Source organism: Juglans regia, chromosome 2, assembly GCF_001411555.2.
Source record: "Juglans regia cultivar Chandler chromosome 2, Walnut 2.0, whole genome shotgun sequence".
Taxonomy (NCBI): Eukaryota; Viridiplantae; Streptophyta; class Magnoliopsida; order Fagales; family Juglandaceae; genus Juglans; species Juglans regia.
Genome location: NC_049902.1, coordinates 30548811 through 30573348, shown reverse-complemented (window position 1 = coordinate 30573348; position 24538 = coordinate 30548811). Strand labels below are relative to the sequence as shown.

Below are 24538 nucleotides of genomic sequence, written 5' to 3'. Positions count from 1 at the left end.
AGTAAAACTTTGCACAGGGGCGGAACCAGAAAATCTAGTTTGGGGGGCTAAGTTAAAAAAAATAAAATTTGGGGGGTCAAATACTAATTTTTATATAGTCTACTTAATAAAAACAATTTCTAAAACTTAATTTTTATCAAATTTTAAAAACTTTGGGGGGGCCAAAGCCCCCCAAGCCATAAGGTAGTTCCGCCCCTGACTTTGTATATTAGTGCTTTTAATTATATATAAAGTTTTACTAAAAAATTATATTAATATTAAAAAGTTATTTATTGTTGAGTAAATATGCACTTAAATTACTTTTAAATTAAGTTATTTACAATATATATTTTTAAAAAATGTAGCATTATATGGGGGAGTTTTTCAACAAAAGTTTCTATTTGGTACTCACTACAACAAATACCAATTTTTTTCAGGAGGGTTTGTGGTGGTAAAAGGAATGGCGTTCGCGGGAAAAGCTCTTTTCTCACCGAATCTAGTCATGGGAAGTCAGTGAAATAAAATTAGTGACATCAAGTAATTTTTTCCACCAAAAAGTAACTCGTGGGAAAAGCAGGATTATTTCGACAAAGACATCGGTGGGGAAAGACTCTGAGCTCGCAGCAAATAGATTTTAGGCTAAATTCGTGAGAAATAGTTCAAACTGCCACCAAAAGGATCCGTGGGTAATACGGATATATACGGGATCGAGTAGTATAAACTATAAACTATGACTGGTCATGTCAAAAGTACCGACAGTAATTATTTTGGGTGGAAAATTTTTTTAAAAATATATGTACATGACTTTAGGAGAGACTGGAGTGTTTACTGCCATCTAGGCCAGTCCGGTTTGACCTTTTCAGTGTCCTAACGCTGCTTAATAGTACTCACCATGTGTCTTTTGAGTTTTGAGGGCCATAGCCATCATATCTTCTCCATGATGGCAGCTTCAGACATACAGGCAGTACTGCTTACTGCAGCTTCAGACGTACAGGCCAGCACTAAATTCCTCATCAACCCTCGACATTTGATGAAAACTATATATAATCTCTGCCAACTTTGTGGGACATAGAGGTTCTACATTAAATTTTCCTACCTAGGCACAAAGGTTATTATATATATACATGATTTAACCATGAATATTTACATGTTAAGCTTGTCTGTCGTTCAACATAAAATTATGACCGTTTTCTCAAGCATGCATATATATTGTAATCCAAAGCTTACATGGTCAGTGTAAACAGAAAAAAAAAAACCTTAATTTTACTTACATGGTCAGATTAATAGTAATCTCTTTTACTTGCGTCAGAATGGACTCAGACTAGGTCTTATATATATATCATGTGTGTGTAGAATACCTTAATTTTGTCAGCTCTTAGTAATTAAGTTGTGCCTCTCGTTGTATATTGAACCATGACCTTTGTGATGCAGATTATAGACAAGCTCATGTCAGATTTATTACAAATTATATATTCTAAAATATTACTATTTTAAAGTTTCTACACTACATACCATATACATGTATAACATAATTTGATTTGTAAGATTTAAATTTTAAGATTTATTTTTCAAATTAAATTATACTACGTGGATAATATGTAATGTAGATATCTTAAAATAAAATTATTGTTAATTCATTACTTGACATTATACGTGATCAAGGAGCTAGCTAGGCGCCTGTAAGCATAATTCAATATTAATTGGAAATCAAATATCCATTCTCATTCTTGGTCACATTTTCTCATTCTTTTTAATTCTAATATTCAACCTTAATCAATAAGAGTAATGATATACATACACAATATATTTTATAATATATATTATAAAATAATATTAATTTTATAAATTATTTTATAAAAATATCACTTCTTTTAAAATATTATTATGTAAAATATTATAAAAAGTTACGTGTATTTATCAATTTTCAATCAATATTAATATTCCTTAATTAGTCCGATCGAGCAACCTCAGTACTACAGATACCATTCTGATTAGTTTCAAGGGATTCCTTCGGCCGACAAGATTCCTTGGGACCGATGCAGCTATATATATAAATATATATATATATAATATATATATATATATATATATATATATATATATATTATATCCTGCATGCGGTAGTTCCTTCCTTGATCTACAGTAGCACTTTGATAGAGGAATATACAAGTCATGAATGGATCCAATAACAACAGGACCAACCAAGTTATAACTTGCGCTTTTGTTTTAATTTCCTCTTAAAAAGTTACCCATTATCTTGATTTAACCCCATTTAAACACTGCTTTAGCTCTTAAAATAATGGGATTGAGGCCCAAGCCACATTAGCCTGTCGTGATCGATGACAGTCATATTAGGGCAGATTTGGAAAGTGAGATGAGTCACAAAATTCTCATCTCATCTCATCATTACACTTTTTTAAATTCTCATACAAAATATAATAAACAATTCAACTTTTTCAAATTCTAATTCAACTTTTTCAAATCTCAATATAATAATAATATTAAAATATAATATTTTAAATATCAAAACAAAACATAAAATTCTCATTTCACTCCAAATTTATCCTTGATCTAGATCACTTGTACAATATACCAAAACCAAGTGAATTTCTTGTACTTTTTTTTCGGTGAGATGTCATAATATCTGTACGATGAGTTCAAATCCTGTTGTCGATGTCAAAATGGCCAGGAAAATAGGCCCAACTTACGAATCATTTATAACATAATTAGTATTGAATTATGTAAATATAAACACAAAATTTGTATAATATAACATAATTTTATATTTAGTTATTTCATTCAAAATTTATTCTTATATTAGATTATTTATTTATTAGTTAAAATAATAATAAAAAATTATAAATTTAATAATATTTTAGGATTCTAATAAATACATTCTAAATATTTAATACAACACTATTAAAAAAAACATATATTACATTTTTACCTAAAACAAACACCCATTAATTTTCTTTTTGTTTCCAGCTCAAATCCCAGCTTGGGAGCACTAAAACAAAGCACAAATCCCCCCTCCCTTCAAAAAAAAAAAAAAATTAAATCTGAAAGATTGAACTCAATAATAACAGGCAAAAAAAAAAAAAAACTTTAAAATGAAATAAATGGTGCAGAAGAAAAGCAAATAAACAAAATAAGAAATGAAGAAATAGTGCAGAATAAAAGCAAAGAAAACAACAAGTAGTTGAAAATATTTTTTAATCAATTTGATCTAGCTACAATGACCACAAAATATAATTACCATCAATCTCAAATTATTGTAGTTAAAAGTTATATCTTTTTTAAGTTGCATAATCTAATGTAGACTATTTTTTAATTGGGTCTATTAGCCAAACTCCTCATTGAATTTGCATTTACATAATTCAACGAGGATGCTCTTAATTATAATCTTTTTAATGCAAAAAGAATAAGAAAAATGAAGAAAAGATGAACAAACAATATATATATATATATATATATATATACGGGCTAGGAAATCTTTATCCAACTAACTAGGGTTAATTAACGTTGACTGCTTGCAACATTATGGAATCAAACACCACTAATCCTAAATTATGGTTAATTGGTCAGTAAGGCTGAGGCCGGAGCCCACCTTGATTTTGACATTCGACCAACTCATGTTCTGTCCACTTTATAAGTTTGTTGTAGAGTCGTTCATGACATGTACACATCTGATTACATGCCACAGCTGGCCGCTAGTTAGCTAGAAGGTTGAAAATTAGTACTCATTAAACACTGCTAAATAGTTGTCAAATCCTCCACAATAGCTTTAGAAAGTGAAATTAATGAAGCAGTCTTTCTTGCTTTTGTTCTATATTTATGTAGAAGGAGCTGTGGAACTACAGCTAGCTGTGAAACCTTTCCTAGAGTTACATTTCTGGCCATGAGGGCCGCCGGGTGTTGCAAAAGATCACCGTAGCTTCAATGAAGCGTTAAAACTATCATAAAGTAATTATATATATCCAAGGTCGATACGTCTAATGATCAGATCAAAGAGATCACTGATGCAGTTTCATGGATCCTCGTGACAAAATTAGCATCATCGATCTCAAGATTTACCATTAATTAAATGGAATGGCATATATGACCGTAATATCAATGTACCTACAGTCATTGTTAGTCCAAGGCAAGGCAATTAATGAGGGATAGATAAATTTGTGCAGGCATCATCATCGTCATCCTCAAGTTTGGTCTCACTATTTCATGATGGGCATAAAGACCACTTGGAAAGCGCATCATCATGATCATCAGCAATGCATACACACAACATGATCACAACATACATACATGCATGTACAGAGACATACATACAATCTTCAAAATGAGTACGCTGTCTATATATATTAGGGTTCTCTTCCCAGCTTATTCCCCTTCTCCTAAATTCGTAATTAATTTACTTTGATTAACAGATCTTAGAGGAAGCCATGAGTAGAGGTGGAAGCTATGGTGGGGGGCAAAGTTCCTTGGGCTATCTGTTTGGCTCTGATGAGAAACCGAGCGCTTCTCCTCCCACACGGACAGTCGACCCACCTCCATATGGTATCGATACCAACACGGATCAGAAGCCTCCCAACGCTCGTACTTCTCCTACAGAGAAAGAAAAAGTGTCAAACAACTATCACCGAGCTCAAGGCCAAAACACAGGAAACTTCATAACTGTAAGTCGTTGCTTTCATATTTATGTTTGATGTATACGCATTTGCACCTTATGATCTGACATAGATCATCATCTTTTTCACATATATGCTGCAAAACACTATACTTGATCAGGATCGTCCGTCAACAAAAGTCAAATCCGTTCCAGGTGGGGATTCATCTCTCGGTTACTTGTTTGGAGATAAGTAATATTCCTCTCTCCGAACTGATCTAGCAGCTCTAATATGGGATATTCTGGAGTAGCTCTTATCTGGGTTTTGAATAATTTGTAAAATAAAGGATTCAGTTCCAAAGAAGGGTTGGATTTGCAAGGTTCCTAATTAATTTGTGTATGGTGTTTGATTTTCTTACAGACGTACGGTGTGTAATGATATGCAAATAGGTCAGCCAATATTATATGTGAAATTAGTAGTGTGCTTGATTTAATAAGAAGGAAGTTAGTATAAGTGTGTGAATCAATCCCATATATTTTAATGAAAATCTATATACTGAAGTTTGCTGATCATCATGTTCGTGTCCATATTTGGAAAACAATAAAGTACTGAGCTTTCCATTTTAGTTTCATGTTGATAGCTGATCTTTCCAGATACAGATTTATATTAATTAACCCTTTTTTCTGTTCCCATCTCTATTAATTGTTTATTTAAGAGTCTCTAAAGAGTACTTGATCAGATTTATAAAATAATCCCCCGGCCAAGAGATTAATCTATGGATTTGTCTCATGATGCATGCATGCCAACCAGCAGGTATTAATTAACATACGCAGAGTTTACTGTCTCTTCTCACTTAATTTATATAAGAGAAGGAAAAGTTACTATTTCTATACGATTTTTACTTGCATCCAGCTAGCCATATAGGGTCATAGAAACAATTTATAATTAACACTTCCATGGGAGCTAGCTAGACTACTTTAATATTCCTGCTTATTCTCGACCTTTTCCCTTGGCATACGTACAATAAGAACTTATGATATTAGAGCTGAGTTTGGAGGTTTCATCTGCTCCCTTTTCTCATTCTATATATCCTTTCTCTATTGTTTAGTAAAGAAATTCAAGACTTAATTGACATGGAAATAAGTCACACATATAGGCTTATTATAAGCGTTAGGAACCGATAATTAGCTAATCAATTATATATAATATATATACCGATGATTGAAATGCACTAATATACAATACACAGATTATGATAAGATGACAGATTACCTTAGGTACGGGAAAAACTGCTAGAGTCTTCCAACATTTTAGAGAGAAAAAGTTTGTTTGTATTGATCTCTATATCTTGTTATTGAGTTCACGATGATCACCAGCCTAGCTATATATATGATTGAAATTCATACTAGTTATGATTAATTGAGTACTGCAGGCGGTAACATATATATATGATTAATTTGTGTTTAAGAAAAAGAAAAGGAAATATATCTTTTCATGCATATAGAGATCATCGTGCTAGCTAGCTGCATGTTTGAAATGAAAATCCCGATGCCTCTTATTATATATAATTGATATGAAGTACCTAGTGATCATCTACTATATATCATTCATCATGTGTTTAATATAAAGGACCGATTAATTCTCTGCATCATGAGCTGCATGCTATTTGACTTAAAAGTTACAAAGAGCAACTGGCATAACAACAATCCTCATTGAAAACTCTTTCACGTCTTTGTGCTCATCACTGATCATATGTTGTAGGTTGTGCAATCATATTTCCAAAGATCGAATACTCATATATATTCTGCATATACATACATGATTGGATGGAAAGCAATGACGCCATGATACAGTTGAATTGATCAACTGTTCGTATGCATGATTTCTAATTATATACAAGTGTTAATTTCATATCTTTTTTTATCAGGAAAAAGTGCATGGTTTGAAAGAGTATTAATTTTAGTGAGGATTTGGATATCAGATTTTTGTAAATCAAAGAAACCCTTTGACATGAAATTTGGCCCCATGACTATACAAGGTTTCTGCTTAGAATTCGGCCTAGGGAACTTCCTCCAGGATATATACAACAAATTGCCTGAAATCTGTGGATACCATCAACTGAAGATAACTACGCAAAATAAATTTTGTTTTGGCTTGATAGGGGAAGAGAAGGAGAGAATTATTGTGAGGGATACTAGAGATACAAAGAGATCCCACATAATTGACGTTGTTAGTGTGCCCTCTCTCTCTCTCTCTCCCCTTGCCTCCCTTCATTTCCCTTTCCCTCTTTGATCTTTCTCCCCCCTTTCCCTCCTCGTCGGCGTTGTTTGTCCTTCTGGAATAGTTCCCAACCACCACAGACGGCCAAAGGACAAGTCGTCAGCTCAGATCTTGCCACACCAACCACCTAGCAGCGTGCGGTCAACCACACACACGGTGTACGAAATGTGGTCCCTGGCCACCAAAGTGTACAGTGAGTTGCCATGAGCTCCACGCCAACGGTGCTGTAGCTTGAACTGTCGGTGTCTTCTACCCACCCTGAGGTGGTCTCCGACCACCATGGTCAGTGCAAAGAGAGAGCACGGGGAGAGGGTAGGCGTGGTGGCAAGGGAGAAGGGGAGAAAGAAAGAGAAAAAAAAAAAACTGGAGACGTGGCATATTAGCAGTGTGCCACATTAATTTGTGAGATCTCTTTGCGAGTTTTTTTTTTTGTATCTACAGTGTTTTCCAACAAAGATTATCATAGATTCGATTGAACAGCCAGCTTTTCTATTTAATTTACTATGTATACACTTCATTAATGGATGTCAATTTCCCATCTGATTTGAAGGTTTCATATTTCTTTTTCAGAGGTTCCATCCTTAATTTGGAATTAGTGCACATGATTTCAAATCAATGATCAGCTAGTGGACTTACTATATCTTTTCCGAACGGTATACCCTTTTCCAATGCATGTACCATTTTCAACGGTTGTATTTTTTTTTTAATTGGTAATTGGAAAGGGTGTTTATTGCACATTTTCCAATTCATCAATATTTTCAAATTAAGGACATTTTTAAACTGATGAACCTTTTCTAAATGACGCATTTAAAAAAAAAATAAAATAAAATTATCATGCATCTTTTCCAAATGATACATGAGATTAATCTCCCTTTTAGATCATATCATTCCCAGTATTTAAGCCTGATATATTTATACTCTTATACATTACAATAATATTCCTTATATATAACACTTTCTGAAGCTAGTTTTTTGACATCTTTATAAATTTAAGGGGCCGGGTAATTAATTATATATTCAAGTCTTTATGTGTCATGGACATGAACAACAATCTTAATTCAACAGTAATCTAAATTTTTTGTTTTCACTGGATATGATTATTATATATACCTGCTTACATATATAATTAAATTGCATGCAGTTTGGGGAAAGAGTACTCTAATTTCCTCGAAGAATGTCGATTATAAATTACACTGTCCATGCATGTTTACACAATGCCTAGCTAGGCTAGCTGCAGCGTTCTTATAAGTTCATTTTATATATGCGTTCGTGATATGATCATCATGAGCTGTTTTCCTTATTTAATTTAATGATGCAAAACAAGCGAAAAATTAATTAGGTTAATTGGGGACACCTGCATGCATGCATGAAGGTACTTCCTCAATCAATTGGCGATGATCGAACAGGTAGGTTTGGGCTGTCATCATCATGTGGAGCCTAGATATATAGCTGGATAGCCTGTTCCAGATAGAACATGGCCAAAATATATATGTACTAGTTGATCTTAAATGGTTAATTGAAATGAAAAAGAATATATATATATATATATATATATATATATATATATATATATACACACACCTCTCTAGCTAACTGGCTTTGAAACATTAAAAAAACAACCCTAGTTTCTTGTTTATTTATTAACTTCTGCATGCCTTGGCATTCACTCACTGATCATGATGATGCTTAATTGCCAGCTCAATCAATTAAATTAAGATTTGAGTGGCAGTAATTTTCGCAATAAATGCTATATATAGAGCTAATTGGAAGCTATATTATTGCCAAAGAACAGAAGAGATTTTATTTTGTAATGCATGCTATCCTTTATTACGATCCTCGATCGATCTATTTCATGGCCATGCATGCAGTACTACTACTGCAGGCAGTACATATCGTTATTGATTTTTATTAAAATTTTAATATGTAGTTTTAATATAATGGCAACTATATCATTTGAGAAATGATAATTATAATCGTAATTGTGTAAGCGTCGCGTAATCATTTAAAAAAAAATTATGGAACTTATATTAAAAAAATTAATTTTTTAATAGTGAGTCATATTTTTTTTAAAATAATTATAAAATATTTATATACTCTACAACTATAAGTAGCATTACTTGTATCAATTTTTCTAGAAGAACTTAAATGAAGTGTCCCAGCTCAACGTACAAAGACCAGTTTTTTTAACTCGGCAAAACAGTAATCGCAACGACAATGAGGTGGCATATGTCTGACCTTCTCCAGCCTATGGAAAAGGACCAAAAGTGGGTTACAGAGCCCAAGGAATTTAAGGGAATGGGCTACAAGTTCGTTAATATGAATTGGGCTGAGCCTAAGTAAAGATATTGGGACCAAAACTTTGACCTTTCTTTCATCATGACTATAATGTCTTATCTAAAGTCACAAATCAAATAACAGTGTAATGTCTTAGCTCTCATGATTATAGTATGGATCTGCTAGACCCATCGATAAAGGCCATTTGATCGAGTGTGTAGTCTGAATTCTCCGGTCATTTAGTTTTTTTTTTTTTTTTTGATACATTTTTATATACCCTTAAATATATATATTTTTTAAAACATTCACAATATTATTAAATAAAACTTTCTTAATTATTAAATAAAAAAAATTAAATAGAGAAAATGTCTCAAGACCACCTATGGCCCAAGCATTTTCCTTATAGTATTTAGGTTTCCTCAACTCATGTTTTTTTAGTTTTCTTTGGTAGGGATAGTTAAAAAGTTCATAAGTTATTCTTGATGGGTAGAGTTATGTTGATATAACACTCTGTAAATGACTCTCTGTCACTCTCTACTCTCTCTTCCTTGTACAAAACTTGTGAGGCTTTTGGCTAGTTTATTTTTATAAATGAGATGATACGAGATGAGTTGAAATTAAAATTAAAAATTGAATAAAATATTATTAGAATATTTTTTTTAATATTATTTTATTTTAAAATTTAAAAAAGTAGAATTATTTATTTTATTTTATGTAAAAATTTAAAAAAATTGTAATGATTAGATGAGATGAGATGAGATGACATCGTTATCTTGGTTATATTTATTTATTACAAAATAGCTCACAAGGTATTCCAGCTTTCTTTAGAGAGAGAGGACAGCATGCATATATGCCTTCATTTAGGCACTTCAGCTACTAGTTCTACATATTGCGTAAGTTTGCGACTAATATATTTATGATAACGAAAATCTTACGTATGGAGACAAGAACAAAGGTAATGCTATTTATAGTTTTATTAAAATGTGTAGTCTTTATATTCCTTTTGAAAAAAAAGTGGTGGCTACTATTAAAAAAATAAATTTTTTATGTTGGTTTTAGATTTTTTCACTTTTTAAAATTTTTAAAAAGGAGTAGCGAAAATTACATACTTCAAAAATTGTAAATATTATTTTTCTATAAATAATATAAAAATTATACCTTATCGTTAATTTCCCGGTAAACGTATCTCTAGACTCATAAACTTATTTATGAAATAAATATGCATGACAAGCTAATTAGGTCTCTTTTATAATATATTTATATATATATATATTTTTTTTTTGAATCAAAACATACTTCTAAATTTCATTAATGAGAATCAGTTACAGTTTTGTCCTATAGAATCAAACTATATAGACTCTCAGGACTATTTTCCATCCATATTATCTCTTCATTTACATTTAATGAAAGCTTTGCTAAATAATCAGCTGCTTTGTTTGTCTCTCTAAATGTATGAGTAACATGTCATTGAGGTCTGTTATGTAATAAATCCCGAATATCTGCAATTGTCTGACCTCCCCACTCCCAATTTTCTTCTCTATTATTTACAGCTTTAACAATGCATAAGGCATCCCCTTCTAATTCAACTTAACCCATATGCAGCTCATCACACATCTTCATAACTTTCCATAAAGCAGTAGCTTCCGCTTGAGTTACTGTCATGACACTTGATTGTGGTATACATGCGGATAATAGAATATATTCTTCTTGATCTCGAAACACAATCCTAATTTCCATCCTCTTATAATAGATATTATATAAAATGATCAAATTAGATGCCTCTCACATGAGCTAATTTATAGATGATCATCATGAGCTAAAAAACTAGAAGTGGGATGTTTCGTGGAATGCACTACAGAGAGTGAACAGTATCCAATCCACGATGGATGCACTAGGCCGCCAGGTAGTGATCATCCTGATAATATATAAATATATTAATTAATGAATATACCTAAAATTTGTCCCCATTTATAAATGAGAAATGCTATGCTCGCCGTTGAGAGTTTCTGCTGGGAGCTTCTGCTGATGATTTTTTATTTTTTTTATAGTTTTTTTTTACTTCATGATTAAGTAACTGTTTTTTAATAATATTATGAATTTTTTTATTTTTTTAAAAATATTTAAAGATGTTAAAAAATTCATATAAAAATAATAATAATAAAGCATAAAATACATTAGCGGGAGCTCCCAGCGGTGGGCATAGACCCACCTTTTATAAATAGAGCGGGCTACTCTGCCGCATACTAACTTGTTGTTTTTTAATTTTTCTATTCATATTATTTGATAGATTTAAATATTTTTAAAAAATAAAAAAATATACTAATATATTTAAAATCACTTCCTTAAATACTAAATAAAAAAATATTTTTTTTTTCACCAAACGGTACATTTGAGCGGAACGTTGGGAGTGGCATAGTAGCCTTTTTCTTATAAATATATGCCATAGTACTACAAGTCCTTGGTTTATGACCCTATAATTATTTGAAAATATCGTTTCTATATATCTATCATATTGTTTCAGGTCTGTCGTATCTTGGCTTGAAAGCCACATGAAGTACTCGAATGTGAAACAGAGGGACAAGGAATAGTTGGGTGCGTGGTGACAGTATGTCATGCATCTTGTGATAACCTTGTCTGTGCTTTCTTTCACTCCACATCCCGTGAAGGGATTGGCTATTGATTTGGTGGTGTTCTTGGTGTGGGATAAAAGAATTTGGTCACGGGTTGCAAATGCCCACACATACTTACATGTTCTGACAAGCTACCCTGACGGTGTGGAGCCCCCACCAACCTCATTCCATTCATTCCCACGTCATTGCAGTTCATAAACTGAGAACCAAATGGGTATTGCCATTTATTTTAGAAAAATAATATTTGATTGGGCAAGAGTAAATATAGAATTTATATAAAAAAAATTAATTTTTTAATAATAGATTCTTTTTTCTTAATTGAACGTGTGACGTTAGTACAATTTATGATTATATCTAGTTAGTATTATTCTTTTTTTTAAAATGTATTTATTATTAAAAATTAATAATAAATACGATATGAATTCAGACAAAAGTTTAAAAGACGTTGATTTCATTGAAAAGACGACAGTTACGTTGATTAATGGTTTTCCAATTCACACAATTTACGGGGATCGTCGATTCAAAAAACAGGCGCGTAAGAAACGTACGGTTTGTGAATGAAGCAGAAGCAGGCATGCGTAGACGTTTTATGCCCAGTTTCTGCGCATGCCTCGCGTACAAGACCTGGAGTTTCTAGCACTCAGTCTCACAGCACTAATGGTACTCATGTGGTGTTGCGGGTAGGCTTACCCTTTCCATAGTGCGCACTTTCTCTTCTTGATGGTGAAAATACACGTACCTACGTACGTACCTTGCTTTCAAGCGCCATCTTGAGGTCACAATCCCACTTCTTTTTTTAATTTTTTTCGTATTAGAAATGAATGAAATTAAATAGACGACGTTGCTTCTGCTTGATCTTTATCCCACTTGAATATCCCATGATCTTTTTAATTATGTACAATTTGCGTGTAAACTTCATTATCAGTTCTTCAAACTTAGATGTATATCACTCGTTTTCAAACATGATGAGATGCATTTACCCAAAGCAATTTCATTCTTGTCTTCAAATAAATCTTTAAGTTTGCTTTGCATCTTTTCTGTGAAAACATCTTTACTTTATAATAAAAATAATTTTATAATCTAACGTATCACATCTAATTATGTCAATTTATGAATTTACTTTTATGAAATTTCTTTGTGGCTAAAAATTTTTTCTTTTCAAAACAATTTTTAGTTGCCTTTCTAAGGCAATAGGCATGATTTCACTGTTTTTTTTAAGCATAAGGAGGAATTACAGTATGTATAAATATGGCATCCTCACCAACCTCTTGGTTTTATATTTATAATTTTCCCTTCTTTTTCCATCCACGTTGAGATCGAACAATGGCATTAATAAGGTTAAAAAATTATAATGAATTCACCTACAAATGTAACATAAATTTGATCCTCTGCAACAAACCAGAAACCCACCTACATCTTGTACAATGGAGTTGTGGAACAGTTCCAGAACAACTCTGGTTCTAACTTGGTCGTTCCCTCTTTACGCTATAAATTCATGAATGTAGAAAATAAAAATAAAATAAAATATAGTAAATAGAAGGGTAAAGGAGGAGAGAGAAATTATTTCAACTCATACAATCTCATCTAATTTCAATTAATAATTTCGCTATTATTCACAAATCATCTCAACTTATTTCATCTCATCTCACTATCTAAACAGGCTCTTATAGGAATACATCTTTGTTATATTAAAATGTTTGAATACATAACATATATCTCTATTTATAAAGAAATGAGATTAAAAAAAATAATAGAAATATAATTAATCAATAATATTAAGTGATATTAATTAATTGTACAAAATAAACTAAATATGATTGATAATAAGTCATATTACCGTATATATTAGAATATGGTAATATTTGAAAATATTATCCCTATATTTAGAGGCATCTCTTTCCATGTTTGCTCCCATTTTACACGCTATTGGTTCTCTCTTTGTATTGTCAAGTAAATCCCATCAAGAACTCTCTCTTCTTCCTCTTCGATATTCTCACAGGGTAATGGAGGTTGTATTAGTACTGGCTCTTTTGGTTTTAGTTGGCACAAATGGGGTTGAAAGCCGAACAAGTCAGGTTTATGAATACTATGAGTACCCGGCAACGAGTTGCAGAACTCACTCTGCATCATTGACGGACTTTGGAGGAGTTGGTGACGGAACTACATCGAACACCAAGGCTTTTCAGGCTGCTATCGATCATCTTGGGCAGTATGCATCGGAAGGTGGTTCACAGCTCTTTGTTCCTCCAGGAAAATGGCTGACTGGGAGCTTCAATCTCACATCCAGCCATTTCACACTATACCTCCACAAATATGCTGTTCTTCTTGCTTCCCAGGTGAGTTCCTCCCAAGACTCTTTGTGGGTTATCACCACTAATGAATCTCTCTCTTTCTCTCTCTCTTTAGGGAGATGCTTGAAACTGAATTAATCCTAATTGTAAAATTTATGAGGTTATATACTTATATAGGATTGTTTTAGAAATGAGTTTGGCATGCGAATTTCATTTTTGCACAGAGTTCATACAAATTGGAATATACGAGCAATGAAATTTTCAGTAAACCAGAGCAAGTCTGCTAGAGTTCACATGCTCCAATGGCAGGGCAACCATGCGAAACATTAGGACATGGAGAAAGCTAGTGTCCTTATGCTCCAATGCCAGGGCCACATGGGTAAACCATACCAGTTTGTATAGTGGGATAAAATAAGATAATTTTAGATAAAAATTGAAAATAAAATAAAATATTATTAGAATATTATTTTAAAATTTAAAAAATTTAAATTATTTATTATATTTTATAGAAAAATTTAAATAATTTATAATAATAAAATAAAATATTTTTATAATAACCTTAGTCCTGAAATCGGATGGTTACGGTGACATCCAAGTCATTTTAGCCGTAGAAGGTTGTGGGCCAAACTTGGAAAAATTCATTTTGCGTGGTGTTAACAAAACTAGAGAGGCCTAGCCGGAAAACGACCTCAGTCACGGGCGTAACAGTTTCCCTGTACAGGCCGAACTAGAGCCTGCCCCACCAAAACTAATTACTTGAAAAATCAACCATAACGACAAATTCTCAAATAAGTTGTCGAGGAACAATTGAGATCATGAATGGTAAAGAGATTATCGGGCTTGCTTATACCCTCGTTGGCTTTTCTTTTTGTCCCTCAGTGGCTGACTGATTGAGATCATGAAAAGAAACAGAATTAATTATAAGAGCTTAATGTGTTTTGATGTTAAATTGAGTTGAATTGAATTAAGATGATAAAATATTGTTAGAATATTATTTTTTAATATTATTATTATTTTAAGATTTGAAAAAATTGAATTATTTATTATATTTTGTTTTTAAATTTAAAAAAGTTATAATGATGAGTTGAAATGAGTTGAAGTGAGTTTGGTAACCAAAGTATGCTTAGGTGAATTTATTTATTTCAAGAGGGCTGATTTTTTTTTTCTTTTTCATTTATGTTTTCACAACTGGATTAGGACGAGAGTGAATGGTCTGTGATTGAACCTCTGCCATCCTATGGTCGAGGAAGGGATACAACTGGTGGAAGGTTCATCAGTCTTATCCATGGAACCAACCTCACTGATGTTGTAGTAACAGGTATGTATCAAGGATAGTTTTTTGTAACAGAATGATAACTGCTTAGAAAAAAAAAAAAAAAGACTACTAAGAAATTAAAATTATGAAATCATGACTGTGAGCAAATGAGGTCCATTTTTGTACCAGGGGACAATGGCACCATTGATGGTCAAGGTGTTCTCTGGTGGGAGAAGTTTCGCAAAGGAGATCTGAAGTACACCCGTCCGTACCTTATTGAGATAATGTACTCTGATAATGTTCAAATATCCCATCTCACTTTGATAAATTCTCCATCATGGAACGTCCATCCTGTTTACAGCAGGTTCTCCTCCTTTTCTATCAGCTTAAAACTTGCATGGGTTTTGCTTCTTTTTTTTTCCTGTGTCTCTGGCTAGGTAGACCTGTATGTTATTATCATACTTCCTTATTCAGTATGTCTATGAAATTTCTTCGATGACACGATCTAGCACACAAAACTTCTTCCTTTTTGTTTTAAGATTGTTGATCAGTATAAGACAATGCAATGCAGCAATGTCCTTGTTCAAGGCCTGACCATTCTTGCACCAGTGACATCTCCAAACACTGACGGGATCAACCCAGGTAAGCATGTGAATGTACATACTGATTACTGGTTGAAGGAAGCATGCTAGATAATGTAGGTACAGTTTAGCAACAATACAGACTTAAAAAGTGCATGCAAGCACGCTCCAGAAAGTAATACAAGTACTTTCAAGTTTCTAACCAGATGATGCTAAAAGAGAGAGATTTTCACCAAATGATCTGAATAAACAAATTAGAGTGAGAATGCAGAATGTCATTGTGATGATCATGATAAGGACTTGATTTTTTATTTGTCTTGTCCAGATTCCTGTACAAATACCCGAATAGAGGACTGTTACATTGTATCTGGGGATGATTGTGTAGCTGTTAAGAGCGGTTGGGATGAGTATGGTATTGCTTATGGAATGCCCACCAAGCAGCTGGTAATTAGAAGGCTCACATGCATTTCTCCTTTCAGTGCAGTGATTGCACTAGGAAGCGAGATGTCTGGTGGGATCCAGGATGTAAGGGCTGAAGACATTGTAGCCATCAATTCAGAGTCAGGAGTGAGGATCAAAACTGGAGTAGGAAGAGGAGGCTTTGTAAAAGACATATACGTAAGGGGGATGACCATGAAAACCATGAAATGGGCCTTTTGGATTACAGGGGATTATGGGTCGCATCCAGATGATAACTATGATCCTAATGCACTTCCTGTGATCCGGAACATTAATTATCGTGATGTTGTCGCGGAGAATGTAACAATGGCAGCTAAATTAGAGGGAATTTCCGGTGATCCATTTACTGGAATTTGCATATCAAATGTTACAATTGAACTGGCAAAGAAGGCAAAGAAGGTACCATGGAACTGTACATATATTGCTGGGATCTCGAGTGGTGTGGTCCCACGACCTTGTGATTTGTTGCCAGACCAAGGCCAGGAGAAGATGACAGAATGTAATTTCCCAGAAGACAGCCTTCCAATCGATAATGTTCAAGCTCAAATTTGTACTTACAAGAGGAAGTATATGTGACACTGCATTAATTATTGCTTCTATACATAGGAACTTAAAGCTCCTGTGTGAAACTAAATATGCGATCCTTGTTCAAGGTTGGCACTTATTAAACCAATCCGGCCAATGAAATTACCTGTTTCGATGGTGAAAAATGCATACCGTTCTCATACATCCATGCCAAAAATACCAATCTAAAGCGTAGGTTTCTTTTTAATCCTGAAAATACATGTCAAATGTATCTTGCACCAAATTTGGTAAATTCATCGTCAGTTCTCTATGTATAAACTTTGTTCAGCAACAGTATAGAATCTTGAAGCAATAATAGCACTTAGTATTGTTAAGATATAAAATGATAAAATCTACCTCTTCCCATCAGCTTAAGCTTTTGGGACAAGTGGTGATTTCACATGGTATCAGAGCAAAGATCCTGAGTTCGAACCCCGACTCTACACTCTATCCCATTTAATTAAATATTCCACTTATTGGACCTACTCATTGAGAAGAAGTCTGGCCCACAAGTGAGGAGAAGTGTTAAGATATAAAATGATAAAATCTACATCTTCCCATCAGCTTAAGCTTTTGGGACAAGTGGTGATTTCACAAGTATTACGACTACAAAATATCATTTGCAAGATTTAGTTAAGCAACACAGACACACAGAAACATCTTCATATTATCCAAATCCATGCAATACAGCATCCATATTTTTTGTACCAAACCCTGTCCTAACATTCATGAGAAAAAGCTCCAACATTTTTTGTTTTTTCTATCAAACTGGCTTCAACTTCGCTTTCCAGATCCAACAGCTCATATAGGTATTAGGAATCAAATGCACAGTCCACTTGGGGTTTTTCCTGATTTCTGTGGAACCCCAGTTCCCATAAGCAAAATGTCTTACAGTTCTTGTATCTCTGATGCTATTGTATGCACTCCAGCAAATGAGATAAATTATACACTATTTTGAGGAAGCAATTTTTTTCCTTAATATATATCTCCACTGAATGTGCAAAGCATTCTCCTAATGGGTTGGGTCTGGGTTGAATTTGACTGATTCCCTCCAGATGAGCTCTTTGATGTGTTCTTCAGTACAAGATGGTTGCTCAAAATCAAAACTGAACGGCCTAGGGCAGACAGGCTCATCGTTGATATCATGAAGAGTTGACATGTACGGGTGACAAAGTGCCTCTTCAACTGCAAACAGATTCGGAAGCATAATAATAAACCTTTTGGAAAACTGAAAGATTTGAAACATAGTCAAAAGGTAGAGTTGCACTCTGTCAAAACTGAACTTGTTTATTGTACCTGTAATGCGTTTGTTGGGATCAAAGACGAGCATTTTTTCCAGCAGATCCAAAGCCCCAGGAGACATTCTAGGGAATCTAGAAGAAAGCTGTTGCTTTCGGCATTGTGGAAGCTGCCTAACATATCTTCGAGCATTATCACTTCGGAGAAATCCAAGGCTAGCATCGTCAGGTGATCCCAGTAACTTGAAGAAAGAGAAAAAAAACTCAGCATATGTACAATGTCAAATCTTACAATCATCAAAATATAGAGAAGTTTTTCTTTATAGGATGTCTTCTCCTCTATTCTTGTTAAAAGCTTTACTTACCCAAAAAGAATGTTCCAAAATATTTTATAATTTCTTAGAGTGAGGATGGGATTACTGGTTTGGTTTCGCAAATCTTTCAAACCATCTAATCTCATCTCAACATTCAAACACCATTCAAACATAAATATTTTTCAATTTCAAATTTTTAAATTTTTAAATTTTTCATCTAATCATTACAACTTTCCCAAACCTCTAAACAAAACACAAAAAATAATTCAACTTTTTCAAATCTTAAAATAAAAATAATATTAAAAAATAATATTTTAACCTTCTTTTAACTTTATAATATTTTTATTTAACTTTTTCTCTCCCTTTTTCCAAAATCCTATAAAAATCTTAACTCAAACTATTTCATTATTATTCACAAATTATCTCATTATTATTTACAGATTTCTCATCTCATTTCATCTATCTAACCAAACTTGGCCTAAGGGAATTCCAGGCAGTATGCAAGACAATATATATACACGTAGCCTTCAAAACCAGAGCCAGGCCCAATCAGATGCAAAAAATGCATAGATGTGGCACCCAAGCTCAAAGTGATTGCAATACATCAAAATATAAAGCATGTTCACAAGTCAAGCAATAGAGGGACTGCCTCTATCACCAGGTATTAATCATATTAGGGGTGATTTAAAAATAAAAAAGCAAAAAAGAGAAAAAGAGAGTTAAAGAATGAGCAGACTGATGGCCTCGGGTTCTAGTTTGGAGGAATCATAGTATTTGTGAGAACATTATAAATCAGGTATGACCAGGTGCCTCCACTTCAAGATGGTGATTTTCCCATCCAGCAAAATCAAGTCCATTGTGTGTTTATTGGAAAAAGAATATGGAAGTGATTAAACACTGCATGACCACAGTGAGAATCTCACAGAGAGAGAGAGGGGAGAGTGATATAAATCAGAATTAACTCATTAAAGAAAGGAAGGGGGTCTATACATCTGGACCAAATTGGTAAAACAAGTAAAACACCGGAATCAATTAATAATACTGGAGCTTTAGTGGATATCAACTCACACTGAAGACCAAAAAACCATACCTCTGTAATTAGCCTCAGCTGGTGAACATAGTCTTTCCCGGGGAACAAAGGTTCTCTAGTCACAATTTCACCGAGTATGCAACCAACTGACCATACATCAATAGCAGCAGTGTACTCTGAACAATTAAGAAGCAATTCTGGTGCTCGGTACCAACGGGTGACAACATACTCGGTCATAAAGTCCGTTTCAGAAGTTGTCCTTGCCAATCCAAAGTCTCCAATTTTAAGGTCACAATTAGCATTGAGAAGCAAATTACTTGGCTTGAGATCACGGTGCAGAACATTGGCTGAGTGTACATATTTCAGTCCTCGTAACAGCTGGTATAAGAAGTACTGCAAAATTTTCATGATGTATAAATTCCATGCACATTTTTCAAGGCCAAGCAAGGTACTGAAATGAAAGAGTTTGGATTGTGCAATGAAAACAACGAGGTATCAAGTCCCAAGCATTTTGTTGGTGCCAAACCTGACAATGATCATCTGTAAGTGGTTGGTTAGAACGAATAATCTGATGAAGGTCAATGTCCATTAGTTCATATACAATGTACACATCATTGAAGGCCTCCTTTTTTGGTGGTCGTATGACGTCCTTGATGGAAATAACCTGGGAAAGGGGGAAAAGCTGACGAATAATCCCAAATACAGCAAACTAAAATATACTTTCTTTTGTCTTATTGGTGAAGCCACCTGACAAGCAATATTTCTATAATATTGACTACCACAGTTGCTACCATGATTCTGCATAATTGATCCTGTAATATTTACTTTCCTTGTATAACTAATTGTATAGATGGTGGCACAGCTGTATGTACTCATAGTTGACATTTGTAAACTCCTCTATAAATCAATACAATAACCTCACGTGTGCTGTTTAATCAAGTATTACCAAACCTCCATGAGATCTTGGCAAGAATGAGCATGATAAAAAGGTAATTATCTTGCTTTAGCTAAGGCATCTGTGTAAAATGTATTTGCTAATTCATTGAAAGGACTTCCGACTTTGAAGATGGGATACTTAGTATAGCAATTTACAACACCTTCTATGCCATTTATCCCATAGGCATGGCCTTAGACGATGACAATAGATGGCTTAGGACTATTCCATGTCCTAAATGCATTTCCAGAATCATAAAGCTAAAGATTTTAATAATCGTGAAGGTAACCAGACTTACATTTTCATGGTTCATGTGGCTAAGAAGCTTGATTTCTCTCAATGTCCGCTTGGCATCTATTATGTTGTCAAATGCATTACCAATCTTCTTTATGGCAACCTCCTGATGTGTGTCTGAATTCACAGCAGCACTGAACATAGAGAAATTGTGTTATCGAGCGATGCCTTAATCAAACATGGAACTCGTCAAGTAAATGAACAATCCCTTTCTTTTGAAGCTTCTTAAGCTGAGCATTAGACTAGGATATTCTAGAAAACACATGGCAAGTGGGAGGAGGGCATGGAAGCCACATTTGCCAAAGTTCCTATTTCCAAGTAGCAAATAACAGAAAAGAGAACATATCTAAGGAATAAGCATAGAATCCAACAATATAGACTAGTAACTACCAATAAAATTAGATCAGCTAAGACACGCAAGATCGATCGGTACCGACAAAATACAAAATGTAAACCAAGAAATATTGGGTTACTGAGTTCGTAAAATCCATGCTTTTTCTGTCCTCTAATAGGAGATATACATCATACCAATACTTGACTTTAAGAGAATATATTAAATCATCTTCGCAACAACATAAGCTTGAATAATACATGAATGTCCACTAAAATCACTAGTGTCAGCTGAGAGAACTGTGAACAATAGCGAGAGCGAGACATTAGAACATATTTGCATCGTAATCACAATAAAAGTATACGGGCACAACAAGCGCTGTGTTTGCTATCTCGAACCAGGCAAAGTTCTACTCAATGATGCGCAGGCACGCAAGCATATTCATACATACATACATGTATGTATATATATATATATATATATATATATATATCATAAATTCCACTTAAACCTCCTTAAAATGAAAGCAAAAGTATTACATGAGCACGTCAATCCACATTACATCAACCTTGAACCTCACCCACCCCAGATAGAAAATAGAGGTAAACCCAGGAAAAAAAAAATGAAACGAAAACAAAAACTCGAATCAAGGTTCAGTCGAAAGTCTTACCAGACAATACCATAAGCGCCTCTACCGATTGGACGAATGGGAGGCACGTACTTTGCGGAGACCTCGAACAAGTTCCCGTAGACATTGTATTGAACGTATCGACCACCATGCGTGAGCACCCTTTTGATTGTACCGCCCGTTGAAGCACCAGCAGCGCCAGAGCTTGACTCCTTGGTAGCCATGCCAAAGTTGAAAGTTCGGCACCTACAAATGAAGCTGCTCCTCTGTAACTTCTTTTTACTTTTCTTCTTCAAACACCCAAAAGCGGTATTTGGTGGCTAAAATTTGGCAAAGTGTGAATGCAATGCATAAATGCAAAGTTCCTTTTTCCCAACGCTTTTCATCTGAAAATGGTTTGAAAATCCGTGAACTGAAGGAGATATTTTCAAATATAATTTTCCAATAAATATATCGTCCTCATCGCGATGAAGTATGGATGCCTACATCCGTTGACCGTAGATACTAGAGAGACCTATTCTAATCAGCGTTTCATCGGGAAGATTTTTAGCTATTCAATTATTTTTAAAAAATTCTACCACCTGTACCGTATATCATTTTTTTTACTTTTTTTAATTTTTTTTATTTATCAAATATATAATAAATATATAATATATAGATAATGAGCAGAATGACTTATATTTTTAATTTAATATAGTTGATATCTAAATAATTAAATAATGTTTTAATCAGTTATTATTATATTACAAATTATACAAAATAATTATGAATAAATGATTCAAAGATTATGAATATTATTTTCTTTTTCAAAATAAAGCAAAGACGGTACCAAAAATAACTTTTTTTGGGAAGAATGAATTAAGTACTGATCAGTTTTTAACATGAATTAAGTATTGATAGACTGATGTCATATGGTCTGATTCTCTGAACGAAAATCTCAGTTCAAAATCTCCACCCTATAAAAAATATATATATATATATATATATATATATATATTGTTTCTAAGAAAGAAATAAGTGCTGAATATCTATTTTCAGAGCAAGATCAGTTTTATTTAAAAATTATTAATACCCATATTGATCATATCATCAAACGCTTACATATTACAACGGTCAATTTTTCATAAATTACAATATGGTGTGCCAAAAATAAAACAATATGGAATGCGTAAAAACAAAACCTTTTATCATTAATCGAGATCTACCAACCAATTTTAATGAAGATTAAAAGGGGGAGCCAACCATTTTTTAGGCTTTTAAGATAACATGTCACGCATAATAAAATTAAATATCTTCGAGTTATATGTAATATGATAATAATAATAAATAGATTATATAAAAATAAATTTATAAAATAATATAATTTAATGCAATATATTGATAATAAAATTATTTTAATTATAAAATAAATCTGATAAATTATATCAAATCACATCAACTTACAAGTTTATTTTTATATAATTCTATTTATGACTGTACACTTTGATTATGCATTAATTTCAACCAATTAGTATGAACGGAAGTGGTCCACCATGTTTGAGGTCTTGAGTTTACTTACGTGGACATCAACCAAATCACAAAGCTCGTGTTTTGCAAGGTGTTAATAACAATTAATAATAATAATAATTATAATTAATTTGTTGAATACTATACCATTCCAATATGAGGAAGAGGAAGAAGAATGTAATCCATGATATGCATATTCACATTTATTTTTTTGACTCTCATTCAGTTCTTAGACCAAACTTTTACATATTCTTTATCATCCACAATTTATATAATATATTTCCAAGTCTCTCTCTCAATTAACTTTGACATAACTTGATAAAACCTATGATATTTTAATCCAAGCATATTTATATATAGAACTCTCCCCTCCAAGATCCCATTGACAACTGTATTTATCATCATCAATATTATGTTTTGAGATTTGAGTCACTATTTCCATCATTACATGCCCCTTTTTTCAAAGTTTCTTTGACATCTACTTCTGTTTGGAAGCGTGTCATCCTTCACGGCAGAGCAGGAAGAAGTCTCTGTTTTTCAAACAGAGCAGACAAAGAATGAAAATAAACCATGGCTCCTAAACTGCATGCAGTCATCAGTTTTACTTACATTTATATACATAGAAAGAGAGTTTCCAAACATCACTATACAGTGATCTAGAAGTAAACGAGCATCATTCATGGGATGGGAGCAAGCTGACCCTTTTTCTGGAGTTGGGGGTTGCAGTCACGGGATTTTTGGCTACTTTTTCTCGTGTTTTAGAGGGGCCTTTCGGTGCGAGGCTTCGTTTTTTATGGGTAGGTTGTGGCAAGGGATTGGTAGCTGGACAGTGGCTCATAACGTTGGTCGGGCTCGCATTTCTATGAGCTTGAAATTTGAGGAAAACATAGGTAAACATAACGAAGGTTTGTACACAATTTGTTACATAGAAGTGTTAAATCCGTGAGAGCTTATTATAAAAGTAAATTTTTAAGACGATATGACTTGATATGACATATTAAATATTTATTTTTATAATAAAAAAAAGGTTTACAACATAACATATTACATCAAGTTATATAAATTTATAAATTTATTTTTATAAAATCTTTTTATAACAAAACATTTCTTGTGACATAATATTATGAGTAATTATTAAATAGTCCAAGAATATGGACACATGGTACTTCTCACCAATTACATAATATCATGTCATTAAAAATTAATGCTCACATAAGCAATTTTAATATTATGGCATCTTACGATAGATTATGAATATCACGTCATCTGTATTCTAGTGCCACCACGACGGCGAATTTAGCGAATTTGATGCCAGGAACGTGTAAGATTCGGCCAAATGTGGTGAA

General features: G+C 33.2%; 3 protein-coding genes across 4 annotated transcripts; 2 read left to right on the top strand and 1 right to left on the bottom strand.

Annotated features, from left to right (window-relative positions):
• The first annotated feature begins 4312 nt into the window (after nucleotides 1-4312).
• LOC109004182 (protein SPIRAL1-like 5) lies at nucleotides 4313-5156 on the top strand. Its single transcript, XM_018982646.2, has 2 exons — nucleotides 4313-4652; nucleotides 4765-5156. The coding sequence occupies exons 1-2, from the start codon at nucleotides 4419-4421 to the stop codon at nucleotides 4837-4839; spliced, it is 309 nt and encodes a 102-aa protein (XP_018838191.1). The 5' UTR covers nucleotides 4313-4418; the 3' UTR covers nucleotides 4840-5156.
• Nucleotides 5157-12361: 7205 nt separating this feature from the next.
• LOC109004183 (probable polygalacturonase) lies at nucleotides 12362-17125 on the top strand. Of its 2 annotated transcripts, XM_035687009.1 has the most exons (7): nucleotides 12415-12542; nucleotides 13308-13312; nucleotides 13703-14103; nucleotides 15256-15376; nucleotides 15503-15677; nucleotides 15885-15955; nucleotides 16220-17125. In XM_035687009.1, the coding sequence occupies exons 3-7, from the start codon at nucleotides 13771-13773 to the stop codon at nucleotides 16927-16929; spliced, it is 1410 nt and encodes a 469-aa protein (XP_035542902.1). In that variant the 5' UTR covers nucleotides 12415-12542; nucleotides 13308-13312; nucleotides 13703-13770; the 3' UTR covers nucleotides 16930-17125. The 2 variants fall into 2 exon arrangements, with proteins under 2 accessions (XP_035542904.1, XP_035542902.1); XM_035687011.1 differs by lacking the exon at nucleotides 13308-13312 and having other exon boundaries at nucleotides 12362-12542; nucleotides 13767-14103.
• A 420-nt stretch (nucleotides 17126-17545) lies between these two features.
• Nucleotides 17546-22211, bottom strand: LOC109004185 (mitogen-activated protein kinase homolog MMK2-like). The gene is made up of 6 exons (XM_018982649.2): nucleotides 21729-22211; nucleotides 20732-20861; nucleotides 20026-20163; nucleotides 19560-19892; nucleotides 18214-18397; nucleotides 17546-18102 (listed from the first exon to the last, which is right to left on the bottom strand). Exons 1-6 carry the CDS (start codon nucleotides 21908-21910, stop codon nucleotides 17930-17932), a joined length of 1140 nt encoding a protein of 379 aa, XP_018838194.1. The 5' UTR covers nucleotides 21911-22211; the 3' UTR covers nucleotides 17546-17929.
• Between the last annotated feature and the right edge of the window lie 2327 nt (nucleotides 22212-24538).

What these genes read in the sequence shown, in the direction of transcription:
- LOC109004185 (XM_018982649.2), bottom strand. Translation starts at nt 21,910, where the DNA reads ATGGCTACCAAGGAGTCAAGCTCTGGCGCTGCTGGTGCTTCAACGGGC. An exon ending in GGCGCTTATGGTATTGTCTG is followed by an intron (nt 20,862 to 21,728) that starts GTAAGACTTTCG and finishes CTCTATGTTCAG; the next exon opens with TGCTGCTGTGAATTCAGACA. An exon ending in TTACAGATGATCATTGTCAG is followed by an intron (nt 19,893 to 20,025) that starts GTTTGGCACCAA and finishes AAAATTTTGCAG; the next exon opens with TACTTCTTATACCAGCTGTT.
- LOC109004182 (XM_018982646.2), top strand. Translation starts at nt 4,419, where the DNA reads ATGAGTAGAGGTGGAAGCTATGGTGGGGGGCAAAGTTCCTTGGGCTAT. An exon ending in ACACAGGAAACTTCATAACT is followed by an intron (nt 4,653 to 4,764) that starts GTAAGTCGTTGC and finishes ATACTTGATCAG; the next exon opens with GATCGTCCGTCAACAAAAGT.
- LOC109004183 (XM_035687011.1), top strand. Translation starts at nt 13,771, where the DNA reads ATGGAGGTTGTATTAGTACTGGCTCTTTTGGTTTTAGTTGGCACAAAT. An exon ending in CACTGATGTTGTAGTAACAG is followed by an intron (nt 15,377 to 15,502) that starts GTATGTATCAAG and finishes TTTTTGTACCAG; the next exon opens with GGGACAATGGCACCATTGAT. An exon ending in CACTGACGGGATCAACCCAG is followed by an intron (nt 15,956 to 16,219) that starts GTAAGCATGTGA and finishes TGTCTTGTCCAG; the next exon opens with ATTCCTGTACAAATACCCGA.